The 13,363-nt window shown below is 42.8% G+C and overlaps 1 protein-coding gene across 1 annotated transcript; it reads left to right on the top strand.

The window, feature by feature from the left end:
* The first annotated feature begins 4,248 nt into the window (after positions 1 to 4,248).
* Positions 4,249 to 11,518, top strand: rps16 (ribosomal protein S16). Its single transcript, XM_078219797.1, has 6 exons — positions 4,249 to 4,351; positions 4,463 to 4,514; positions 6,422 to 6,523; positions 9,004 to 9,100; positions 11,179 to 11,226; positions 11,331 to 11,518. The coding sequence occupies exons 2-6, from the start codon at positions 4,467 to 4,469 to the stop codon at positions 11,474 to 11,476; spliced, it is 441 nt and encodes a 146-aa protein (XP_078075923.1). The 5' UTR covers positions 4,249 to 4,351; positions 4,463 to 4,466; the 3' UTR covers positions 11,477 to 11,518.
* Positions 11,519 to 13,363: the final 1,845 nt, after the last annotated feature.

Genomic DNA, 13,363 nt, shown 5'->3' with positions numbered 1-13,363 from the left:
AATGGTGAATTCCTTCACAGAGATTGACAAACCAGACCGATGCTGGATAATTCACTTTTCCAACAGAGTTGACTTCCACAATGTGATTGGCATGTGGCGATGAGTCAGGCTTGTAGGCGATAGTACAGAAGTTCCAGTGGAAACAGTGTAGATGGGGCTCGGCATTCAAACCTCCAAGTTTCTGCGTTGCTGCTTTCAGATGGAACGATGTCAGACTGAGCTTTGCAGCTCCACAAAGCAATATTACAGTTTCCACCAGCTAAGGGGGTCATGTCACATGACTCCAACCTTTCTACTTTGGCTTTGACATAGAGTGTGTATCCCTTTTTGGGTGCCTGAGACAGTTAATGTTCCAACCATTAAGTCTTAAAGGGAAGTTACAGGGTCCTTTGTCCACATGGAGTTGACTGCAGTTGACCAGGCCTGGTTTATGATATGTAAATGGTATTTGTGTAATTCCCTTTGATTTGGACTCTGCAGCCCACACAAGGATCATTAGCACACCTTCAGAGATAATGAGGCACAAGTTTCTGCGATACTGACAAATTGCTATTACTGTTTGAGGGTCACAGATATGGCTTCAGCCATTTTTTTTTAATTTTAGAAATTAGCCATGTCAATATACATGTGTGTGTGTATATATATTTTATAAAAATGTGTACTGTGGGGTCATAGCCCCATATATTGTATTGAGCTTCCTTACAACCCAGTAGGAGGTCAAGGACTGAGAGACCAGAGTAAGAATGAAGCAGAGAATTAAAATAACACACAGGGCGTGATTCTATGGCCTCACTCATCCCAAAACCGTAAAATCCTGCCTGAGGTCAATGGACCTTTCCATTGACTGTCCCTTGCCCGCTCCGATTCCTGTGGCAGGTGGGGTGGTAAAATTCAAGCCACAATCTCCATTTGATTTCCATGGTGTAGAGAAGGCTGCATCATGAATAACAAATGCAGAATACCAAATTCAGAAGAAGTAGATATAAATAGCTTTTTCACCTGGAAAGAGTGTTTTAGAGCCTTGGATAATGGGAGGAGGTAAAAGGACAGGGGTTACGTATGCCCTGTGCTTGCATAAGAAGGTGCCATGGGAAAAGGGTGATTGAGGAGTACATCATGGTGTCACAAAGTAAATGGTCTCTTCAGATTGCTGGCGGGAGATGCATACTGGTGGAAATAATGAATGATGATCCATTGACTGTGGAGGCATGTTGGAATGGAAATCAGGATAATGGGAACCTATCGTGGTTTTTGGAAAGGAAGCAAAGGTGTGAGAACACAAATTTAAGAAATGGAACAGACAGTTGAGGGCCGTGTCAACTGCACTTAGGCAAAAATGAAACATTTCAGAAGCACTTGTGTAGAAGGTGGTATCACCAAAACAAAGGTGGAGAAATCGTGAGAATGGAGAGAGTCCTTACAGCAACTGGCTTGGGAGGAAGTGTGGTCCAAGTAGCTGTGGGAATCAGTGGGTTTATAATTGATATTGGTCAAAATATTGAGGAAGGAAGAGTTGGAGATGAGCCAAATAAATTTGAGGAAAGAGTGAAATAAGGAAACAAAATAAATTGATTCTTCCAGCTGGTCATCTGCCCTAATACCACCCTATGTGGCTTTATGTATAATTTTGCTTTACAACATTGGGATGATTTTTTCCAGCTTTTCTCGGCTGACCTTCCAACTCAGGCAGGTCAAGAATCAGGCAGTGCAGTCCTTGAGGCCCTGTGCCAAAGTGCAGGAGAGTTGGAGTGAAGAGGCCACACGTCCTTTTAACAACACTAGCTGTCGTAAACCAGCTAAGTGCAAGGTCCAGTGAAATTGACAGTGCATGGAAGGGGAGGTCAGTGTCTAAGGCAAGTGGTTAGAAGTTGGGTGGGGGAGGTGTGGTACGGTTTCAGGGGTCGGGAAATTAAAGTCGGACCTTGGGTGGGAGAGGCTCGGACTAGGCCTGCACAAGAGGGAGGGTGTTTGTTGGCAGCGTTGGAGTGACACGATGGGGTCTTGAGTGGAAGGGTGTCCAGCCAGATCCAGTCAGGGTTCGGGGGTGAGGGTCAGGTCTGGCAGAAGGGGAGGAGTCCTATGCAGGCGGGGTGAATCCGATTGGGGGGTATATTTTGGGAGGAGGTGGCATCCCATGTTTCTTCAGAAGGAACCCTTCAAAAATGCAGCTAATGAAAATACAATAAAACTTACTCCAACTTATAAATCAAAGAAAGGGTTTAATAAAGAAACATCATTACTCCAAAGTTGGGGCCTCGCCCTGGGCCACTCCAAGCTTCCCACAATTCTACATAGTTCCTTCCTTATGGTTCCATGTTTTACTGGGTCAGCTGACCCTTACATCTTGTTCCCATTGGTTACATTACATCCAATCAAAGTAATTATTTTAAATGAATGTCCCCTTATCTTTGATGTGGAGATGCCGGTGTTGGACTGGGGTAAGCACAGTAAGAAGTCTCACAACACCAGGTTAAAGTCCAACAGGTTTATTTGGTAGCAAATACCATAAGCTTTCGGAGCACAGCTCCTTCGTCAGATGGAGTGGATATCTGTTCTCAAACAGTGCACAGACACAGAAATCAAGTTACAGAATACTGATTAGAATGCAAATCTCTACAGCCAGCCAGGTCTTAAATGTACAGACAATGTGGGTGGAGGGAGCATTCAACACAGGTTAAAGAGAAGTGTATTGTCTCCAGACAGAACAGCTAGTGAAATTCTGCAAGTCATGAGGCAAGCTGTGGGGGTTACTGATAATGTGACATAAATCCAACATCCCGGTTTAGGCCGTCCTCATGTGTGCGGAACTTGGCTATCAGTTTCTGCTCAGCGACTCTGCGCTGTCGTGTGTCGTGAAGGCCGCCTTGGAGAACGCTTACCTGAAGATCCAAGGCTGAATGCCCGTGACTGCTGAAGTGCTCCCCCACGGGAAGAGAACAGTCTTGCCTGGATCTTCAGGTAAGCGTTCTCCAAGGCGGCCTTCACGACACACAACAGCGCAGAGTCGCTGAGCAGAAACTGATATGATGTGGAGATGCCGGCGTTGGACTGGGGTAAGCATAGTAAGAAGTCTCACAACACCAGGTTAAAGTCCAACAGGTTTATTTGGTCGCACATACCATAAGCTTTCGGAGCACAGCTCCTTCGTCAGATGGAGTGGATATTTGTTCTCCAAAGGTGCACAGACACAGAAATCAAGTTACAGAATACTAATTAGAATGCAAATCTCTACAGCCAGCCAGGTCTTAAAGGTACAGATAATGTGGGTGGAGGGAGCATTCAACACAGGTTAAAGAGATGTATATTGTCTCCAGACAGAACAGCTAGTGAGATTCTACAAGCCCAGGAGGCAAGCTGTGGGGGTTACTGATAATGTGACATAAATCCAACATCCCGGTTTAGGCCGTCCTCATGTGTGCGGAACTTGGCTATCAGCGAGTCACTGAGCAGAAACTGATAGCCAAGTTCCGCACACATGAGGACGGCCTAAACCGGGATGTTGGATTTATGTCACATTATCAGTAACCCCCACAGCTTGCCTCATGACTTGCAGAATTTCACTAGCTGTTCTGTCTGGAGACAATACACTTCTCTTTAACCTGTGTTGAATGCTCCCTCCACCCACATTGTCTGTACATTTAAGACCTGGCTGGCTGTAGAGATTTGCATTCTAATCAGTATTCTGTAACTTGATTTCTGTGTCTGTGCACTGTTTGAGAACAGATATCCACTCCATCTGACGAAGGAGCTGTGCTCCGAAAGCTTATGGTATTTGCTACCAAATAAACCTGTTGGACTTTAACCTGGTGTTGTGAGACTTCTTACTGCCCTTATCTTTGAACAGTAACCCCTAGTTCTGGATTCTCAAACAAGGAACATCCTCCCTGTCAATACCCCTCAAAATCCTAAAGGTTTCGATCAAGTCATTTCTTTCTCTTCTAAACTCCAGTGGACTCAAACCTAATATCTCCAACCTTTCCTCATAAGACAACCCATCCATTCCTGGTATTAGTCTAATAAACTTTCTCAAAGTGTTATCAGCTTATCTACTTAGTCCTTTTTAAAGCTCTAACTACAATAAATAATTTATCATTAGTCTGCAATCAAATGAACAAAAAACACCCACTTTTTTTAAAGGGGGTACAAACTTTAAACCTGAACTATTAGATCAAGCCCAGGGAGGTGTGTTTCTTATTGGCCAAGCCTTCCTCACAGCCATCCTACCGTCAACATCCCTCCCACTGTCGCAAAACGGGCTTCGTAAAGCGCATACGTCGCACAACAGCTCTTGAGTTGCTGGGTCGGAAACCCCGTTCTCTCTTTTCACCACGGCGTCGCTTGGGAGTAACGGGTGAGCTGGCGGGGTGAAATCGGGGGGGGGGAGGGAGGGGAAGGAATCGGTTGAGATTTGTATAAAAGTTCCGCTGTTAACCCGCTGTTTTGTCTGTCTCTCTCTTTCCAGGAAGATGCCTGCAAAAGGTCCTTTGCAGTCGGTCCAGGTTTTTGGGCGGAAGGTGAGGCGCGCGCGCGCGATGCACTCTGGCCGCGTGGGCCCAGCGCGGTGGCCGCGGCTCCTCTCGCGCCCCGAGGCCTCGTGTGTTCCGAAGTGGCTCGGTGGAACCCTGCCCGGGAGGTTCCGGAACGCCTGCCTGCTGCCGCGTGAATCCAGGGCTCGGGTTCTAAATTCGAATCCGAACCCGGATCGCCGCGTTCCATTCCCCTGGGCTGCGCGTGCTCGCGGCATCGCATCCCGGCCTCCGTGCTAATAACATCATTAAAGCGCTCTTGGACTCTGTTCTAACTGTTGTTTTACCTTTTAAATTAATCTGAGGCGTGCACCCATCCAGGGTGGATCGGAGTAGGGCCCATTGGAGGCAGCGTCCTCCCCTTCTAATCACTTCCTGTGTAATTGGCCGCCTTTGGTTAGGGCAATCTTACTTCAATGCCTGCAAAACGTGGTTGTATTTAAGCACTCCTCGCCAATGTTGACAGATCACTCTGTTTTTAGATGGCTTGTCAAAATCTTTTAGCTTTGTCTTATTCCTGTGGGCGTTGGGCTGTCGTTTGGAAGAACTGTAAGCCTTTATTGACATTGTACAACTTAGTTTTGCGGAGGGAGGGGTAAGTTGCAGAATTCCTGACTTTTTCAGTGATCAGATTAAAACTTAACATCCTGCATCAACTGATCATTAATATAAATAGGCTGCATTCACCTTTCTTTGAGACATGAATCCACTGGATTATACATAGAAAATAGAAGCAGCAGTAGGCCATTCGGCCCTTCTAGTCTACTCTGCTATTCATTATGATCACTGCTGATCATCAAATTCGATACCCTGATCGCCACCCCCCGCCAAATATCCCTTGGATTTCTTCAGCCATAGAAACAAACATTATATTGAAGTTTGTAAATAAGGTTGTGATAAAGCCAAACCTATTTCTCAAACCGCTGTAGCACATTGAAATGGTGATTTACTGCTATTTATGTTCTGAGTTGCTGTACATAGAAATTACACCATGGATAACAGGCCAATAAGATCAAGTTGTTCTTGCTGGTGGTTTTCCTCTATGTGAGCAAGAGAAGTTTGAATCCTATTTCCCTTCAATGCCCTCTCCTTTGTCCAGCTGTCCAATCTTGAACATTGTTGTGGTTTTTGCTTCAACCATTAATCCTGGAAGTGAATTCCACAACTCCACATTTCTTAAGAAAAGTTTCTCTGAACCAAAATAAAACCTTGACCCCCAGTGTCACTTTGCCTTTATTACAGTCATTGATGTACAGTGAACAGAAGTGAACTCCGGACCTGAGTGATGAGGGACACCGCTGGCCACTTCCTGTCACTCTGGAAACATTATTCCTAACACGCTATTTTTTCAATTCCATTTACTGGACTCCCTTGATCTTTACTAACAATGTGTGCGATACATTGCCAGCCTTTCCTGAAATTTGCGTGCTCTGCACTCCTCTCATTGAAATAAATCTGAGATTTGTTAAGTGAAAGAACTCCTCAGAGGCCAGTGTCCCTTCACCAGGTTCCATTTATTTGCAAACTCAATTCCACTCCTAAGATTGCTTCAGGTACAAAGTCAGAATCCAGAGTATCAGTTGATCTGACACTTCCTCAATATATACATACAGGTGAGGCTCCCTGATTGGGCAGGCAAACATTACCTCAATCAGGGAGCTCATACTCCAAGAGGCCAATCCCATGAGCCTTGTCAACAACATTACATTAGGTATTGTTGTGCTTTCTGAAATCCTATCTTTTAAATTGTTATTCCTAAGAACATAGCAATTTTCTCCTTCAGGTTACAAGGCAGCTTAAGTAACATGTTTAAAAGATTTTCTCTTTATCCATCATGACATTGCCTTTTCATCCTGTGCGAAAGCTGACTTGTGAATGTTCTACTTGTCTTACAGAAAACAGCAACTGCTGTGGCCCACTGTAAAAGAGGAAATGGCCTTATCAAAGTAAATGGAAGACCTCTGGAACAGATTGAGCCAAGAACCTTGCAGTACAAAGTAAGTTTTGTATGGAATGGTCGATGTCCAATTATCTTACAGGATTTGTGTTTCACCTTGGCAGCACATGTTATGGTTAGATTATTGGAATGTATTTGGATCTTTCGGGGTGATGTATCAACAGCATGCAGGCATTGCCTTTTCTTGGTTAGGTGCAATGGAAGGAGTTTTGAGATTTAGGGCACTCATTTTGTCCAGTGGGATCACGAGCCATGCAGATCAGGAAGATCCTGGGTTCTAGAAATACATGTTCAAGCCAAAAACTGATGGAGGTTTGTTGCAAAATGTGCAGCCTTTCTGTCTCTGGCTGTCTGGAAGGCATGTTCTGAAACAGGGTAGAGGGCATTGTTCCCAGTGGGAGTAATTGAAAGGAAGATCTTGTATGTATTTTCACATCTGAAATTACAATTACAGAATTAATTTTGAAGTGCAGTCACTTATGCGGTCAATTTGTGCACAGCAAGATCCCAAACGCAACGGTAATGATGTCAGTTTTGGGATAAATGTCAGGTGAACACTGAGAGGCCTCTCTCTTCAAATCTGTCCCTTTACGTCCCCCAGAGCAGCAGATAAGGTTTCAGTCGAATGTCTTGTGTTGTGTTTTTGCTGGATGCTTCAAATTCTCCAGCAATACTTCCTCATTCTCAATTATATAGTCACGTTTTGTAGTGGAACTTGTTGCCACAAACTGGCTCAGAGGCAACAATGGTGGAACATTTCAATTTTTGTCTGAGATTCTATTTTTTCTTTGAACAAATTTGGCCAGTGAATTCTGCATTTTTGTCACACATCTATGAGCTGAAAAACAATCCGCTACAACATCTGTGACTTGCCTTGGAATGTGGGAATGGGGAAACTTATGGCACCCAGATTAATAAACTGCCGACCTGTCTTCTGCCTCGTGATTTATTGTACATACAATCTGCTGCAACTTGGTTGAGTGAAATGATGACTTGCACAAACAATATTTCAGAAATATCCTGCTTGTTTCTGTGCGATTTGGTTCTGGCAAACATGTTTCACAAATTGTAACACCCATGTATTCTAAGACCTACTTGCCTCATTTGAGGAAATAATATTGCTACACTGTTCCTAAATCCATATTTGGGACAACTAATGGCCCTCTGGATGACTGAGCACGAGTACCTTGACTTAAATTTTATAAGGCATTTGTTACCATGCTTAACCTTGAAAACAGGGTGTTCATGACTAAATACTCTGGTCTACCTCAGGTTGTAGGTTTGTTTAAAAACAAGGTTTGCTATAGTTTTTTCTGTAATACTTTGCCTCTTATCCATAACCTGGGGTCGCAATAAAAAGATGTCAGTTTTATATTTGAGTCTCTTCACCGAACTTGAACCAAATTTTATTTTCTAGCCTTGTTCTCTTGTCGATTAGATTATTGGTGTAGGATTCTCCTTTTATGTTTTTGTGTTCTCACTAATTGAATTTGTTCATTTTTGAATATATTCTTCATTGGCTTCAGTTAACATGTGTAGCTGTCACTTCTTTGAATCAAAATGGCTGTAGATTTCAGTGAAGCCGAGCCTTAACCAATGGCGCTCGTGTCCTCTAGTCAAACAGGAAATTGCTTTGGTGAGAGTACTTGGGCTGCTAAAGAGGCTATTCAGTGATATTCTTTGTTTCTTGGCATTATCAGCATTCTTGCCGCTACACAAAATGAGTTCTTTAGTGTTTATTGCTGAAGAAAGAGACATGTTGAAGCTTCTTGCTTCGATAATCATCTTGCACCCAACGGGACACTTCGCAAGAATACCTGTATACGGGATAAGCTGCTTGACAATTAGCTGCATCAACTGGTGCATTCTCAATGCCACCACCTCTACCGATCAGAGTTCACTTGTCAACCAGTCAGTGCTCTCTTATACAGTATAAATTGTTTTTTACTCCCCCCTTGTATTGGTATTCTTGACAAGTGTGCTGATGAGTGTAAGACAAAAAGCTTCGACATGTCTCTTTCAGCAATACTCAAGTTCTTTACTGATTCCTGATTATTAACCAAAGTTATGGAGTGTTGTCAGTTTGGTTTGGGACAGAAAAGATCTATATTGTAAATATAATGAGGGAATGGTAAGATTCAAAACTAAATTAGAGAAGATTTGATATTATTTTTAAAGTAGAAATAAGGTGCATGTATATTATTTAAAAAAATATTTTGAGCATTACTTGAGAGGATTTCAAAGCTCCATCGGTAATTTGTAGGGCTTTCTCCACCCCCACAACCTCCCCATTCATTTTCCACGATTCCACATGCATCCAATCTACTAGACTTGATGATGTAGGTAGAAAATTATGGAGGGGATGGGGATGATTTTAGGGAGGAGCTCAAATGTTTATATGTGATCTCTCTGGGCAGTAGAATCTCTTGTTCTATTCCTACTTTTGGAGTGTTTCATGGTATGTTTGACAATGAAAAATTCAAAATGGATCTAAAAGTATAATTTTCTTCCTTTTCATAGCTGTTGGAACCAGTTCTGCTGTTGGGCAAGGAGAGATTTGCTGGAGTCGATATTCGAGTTCGTGTGAAAGGGGGTGGTCATGTAGCTCAAATCTATGGTAAATAACATGGCGTTGTGTATACCATTGCAGGGAGATTCCCTTGTATGACTATTCCTGACTTCCAGCCAAATTGCCTGGAAAATCTATGACCCAAACATGAAACCGTTGCTTCTCTCACCTTTCAATTATTGTCTCCCAAAGAGAGGGAAATTGGCGTTTTGCTGTTTACTGACTGATCATTATGCATGGCTAGGAACATGAAATTGATAGTAAGGCAGAAAGTTGCTGTAGGTCAGGTGGCAGAAGAGTGATCGTTAGAATTCAATCTGGAGAAGCGAGAGGCAATGTAGAAAAGAGCAAACAAAGCAAGGGGATTAATAGAACACAGAGAAGTGCAGAGAAACGGGGATAGAACCAAAGAATCCCTACAGTGCAGAAGGAGGCCGGTCGAGTCGCACTGACCACAATCCCACTCAGGCCCTATCCCTGTAACCCCATGCTAGCTAGTCTCCCTGACACTAAGGGATAATTTAGCACGGCCAATCCACCTAACCCGCACATCTTTGGACAGTGGGAGCACCTGGAGGGAACCCAGACAGACACGGGGAGAATGTGCAAACTCCACACAGACAAGCTGGGAATCAAACCTGGGTCCCTGGTGCTGTGAGACAGCAGTGCTAACCACTTGGATCTTGGAGGACATGTCCACAGATCCCTGAAGGTAGATAGGCCAGGTTATCATAGATATATTGAGTACTTATTAGCTGAGGAATAAAATATAGAGGTTGGGATTTTTAAAAAAAATTCATTCCTGGGACATTCTGATTTGCTGGCTGGCCAGCATTTATTGCCCATCCCTAGTCACCCTTGAATTGAGTGGCTTGCTAGGTCATTTCAGAGGGTAGTTGAGAGTCAACCATATTGCTGTGCCTCTGGTGTCTAATGTCGGCCAGACGAGGTAAGGGCGGCAGATTTCCTTTCCTAAAGGATATGAATGAACTAGATGGGTTTTTTCGACAATGATTTCATGGTCGTCAATAGATTCTTAATTCCAGATATTTTTATTGAATTCAAATTCCACCATCCCGTGGTGGGATTCAAACCCAAGTCCCCATAACATTTGCTGAGTTTCTGGATTAATAGTCTAGCGATAATACCACTAGGCCATCACATGGTGTAGAACACAAGTTTAGTCAAAGCTAAAATATTGAGTGTCATTCTGGTCACTGCATTACAGGAAATATGTGATCAGATTAGAGGGGCTACAGAGGAGATTTGTGAGAATGTTGCTTGGAATGGAAAATTTGAATTGTTAGGATACACCAGGGATCTTTCAAATCGAGGAGGTTGTAAGGAGATTTACTAAAGGTGTATCAAATTACGAGGAGGGGATGTGGTAGATTGGATAGAAAAGATCTAGTTTTCCATTTCTGGAAGATCAAAATCCAGGGGGCATAGATTTAAAGAAATTTGTAGATGGATTAGAGGGGATTTGAGAATTTTTTTCATCTGATGGGGTGGTGGCCTTTTGGGACTTACTTGAAAGGATGATAAAGGCAGAAATGCTCCTCGTGTTTATGGAAATACTTGGACATGTACTTGAGGTGCAATAACCTACAAGGTTTACAGACTGAGAGCTAGAACGTGGGATTAGGCTGTACAGCTTTCTTTTCACCGGTGTGGGCATGATGGGCCAAACTGCATTCTCGAAAGAAAATTACAGCACAGAAACAGGCCCTTCGGCCCTCCAAGCCTGCACCGACCATGCTGCCCAACTGAACTAAAACTCCCTACCCTTCTGGAGACCATATCCCTCAATTCCCATCCTATTCATGTATTCGTCAAGACGCTCCTTAAAAGTCACTATCGTATCTCTGCCTGTGTTGTAAATTTTCTGTGTTTTCTATGAGATCTTGAAGGGGGAATGTCAATGAATAGAGGAAGTTTACTTATGACCTTGGGTTAATGGCATGTTAGTTGAATGACTTGGAGGTCCCTCCTTCACGTGATCCTAACTATCAGGCCTGTCCCCCCAAAAAGCGAACTATATATTGAACTGAAGTGTGTAGGAGTTGATGATTCTAAGTCCTTGTGTAACTTTTTGATGCAAATGTGGTTTAATTTTCCCCTTGCAGCTATCCGTCAATCCATTTCTAAAGCATTGGTGGCATACTACCAGAAATGTAAGTTCTTGTCAGCTTTTTCCTCCAGTACATTTGCTGCTGTTTTATTTTTTGGGGGGTGGAGTGATATTCTTGAATTTAAAATTGTAAATGTTGTTTTTCAGATGTAGATGAGGCCTCCAAGAAAGAAATCAAGGACATCCTCATACAGTATGACAGGACCTTGCTGGTTGCTGATCCACGCCGTTGTGAGGCCAAGAAATTTGGTGGACCTGGTGCCCGTGCACGTTACCAGAAATCTTACCGTTAACTCTTTCATTTGATTGTGGCAAATAAATATGTGACTGTCACATCCTGGCTCTTTTGTATTTCATAACTGCAGTAGGAAATGATGCATTTCACTGTATTGGTTATAGATGTTTGCAACACATGAAAACCATTCGACTCTGGGCATTCCTCCACTTTCCCGTGCCTGTTCTTTCCAATTATTTATTCACTTGTTTTTTAACTAAGATATTATGGATTCTTCTTTGCTGCTATTTCTGATAGGACATAACAAATCCTAAAAGCCTTTTCCTTGGAACATTTTTTTTCAATAAACTCTTAATTTCTTATGCTACCTTGAATTTACAGGGGGGGAATTTTCCTGTCCCATCTACCACTGGAATCGTAGGGGGGGTGGGGGGAACCATGCAAATGTCCATTGACGTCGGGTGGGATTTTCCGGTTTTGGGGTGAGCGTGGCTGGAAAATCCTGCCATTGTGTCTAAGTACTGACTCATTGACCAATTAAGACAATTTTGTCCTGATGTTTATCATAAGCAACTTGGACCATATTTTCCTCTACTGTATAAGACCTGAGCTTGCCATTACACTTGCACTGAAAAGTCTTTCTGTGGAATTTTGCACTGGAATTTGATGTGGCTGGAAGAGCCAAAACAGTGCAGTGCCCTTTACAAGGGATCAGAGACTTGTGGGAATGGGACAAGCAACTGCCTCCTTTCCCAATCAGTTGCTGTCCAATTTGTATTTTAATGATGAGGACTGTTAGCTTGCTGTCATTCCTACAGCTGTATCCAGCTACCTATCTGTTCTGTTGATCAAAAGAACCACTCACATTTATGATTTTATTACTAATTTATCTGCAGATTTTGATCTTTTCCTGCAAGCCTTCCTCTGGTACCTTTCCCAAATTTCTATTTGCTGTGTTTGTGCCTTATTACTGAACGCAGTCAGTCCATTGAACTGCAAGAGATTTTGTAGCTGGATTTTGGCCTGTAGGCAATGGGAACAAAAGTGGGACAAGTTTTTAAGCTTTGCTCAGATATTTCTCATGTTCATTGATGACCAATCCTGTAGACGCACACTTGCTCACTATGAACTAAAATATACTATTACATTCATATTACCTGGCAATTGAACAGAAACCCATGTTACTTAAAATTGCCAGATATGGCACATGTGACCTTGTGATCTGGGCTTTAGATGGGGAAAAGAATCAGGTAATCGTTAATTTCGTTACATTCGACAGCAGTTCTCAGTTTGGTGTCTGACCAGAAAGGTATATGAAAATGTCAAGGTGTGTGTCAGCAACTCTTCCTCTGCAAGCAAAACCAACCCCATAAGATTATAATACCCAGAGCACACCATTTTGCCAGTAAGTCATGAGACTCCAATTGAACACCCGCTTCAATCTTTAGTCCTGTGCAAAATATGCAGAATTGGAAATGGCCATTCGCTCCCATTGTGCTACATTGCCAAGCAAGCAGTGTCAAATCTCCAGGCATGTTCTGCTAGGCTAATGAGCATTGGACAAGAGAAGTGAAGGCTGATATAGTTATCAACATCAGTTTCAACACAATTATCCGCTTCAATGATAAGTCTACTGATCGCATGTGACAAGCAACCAATGGTACCAGTCTATGAATATTGACAGCAGTATATTCATTTAGACATAACAGCCAGGATGAATGAGTTTGACATGGGCATATGCTTGGTGCAAGTATGTTGGTCAGAATATTGAATACAGGGGTTGGGGCGTCATGTTGAAGTTGTACAAGACATTGGTAAGGCCACATTTTGAATACTGTACAGTTCTGGTCACCCTATTATAGAAAAGATATTATTAAACTAGAAAGAATGAAGAAAAAATTTAGTAGGATGCTATCGGGACTTGATGGTTTGAGTTATAAAGAGA

The sequence above is a fragment of the Mustelus asterias genome, chromosome 9 (assembly GCF_964213995.1).
Source record: "Mustelus asterias chromosome 9, sMusAst1.hap1.1, whole genome shotgun sequence".
Classification (NCBI taxonomy): domain Eukaryota; kingdom Metazoa; phylum Chordata; class Chondrichthyes; order Carcharhiniformes; family Triakidae; genus Mustelus; species Mustelus asterias.
The sequence above is the reverse complement of the archived record's forward strand: the minus strand, read 5'-3'. Positions and strand labels throughout refer to the sequence as shown.

Excerpts from the sequence above, each read along its gene's own strand:
- rps16 (XM_078219797.1), top strand. The coding sequence starts at position 4,467 with ATGCCTGCAAAAGGTCCTTTGCAGTCGGTCCAGGTTTTTGGGCGGAAG. Across the intron at positions 6,524-9,003 it reads CAAGAACCTTGCAGTACAAA|CTGTTGGAACCAGTTCTGCT; the intron begins GTAAGTTTTGTA and ends TCCTTTTCATAG. Across the intron at positions 11,227-11,330 it reads GGTGGCATACTACCAGAAAT|ATGTAGATGAGGCCTCCAAG; the intron begins GTAAGTTCTTGT and ends GTTGTTTTTCAG.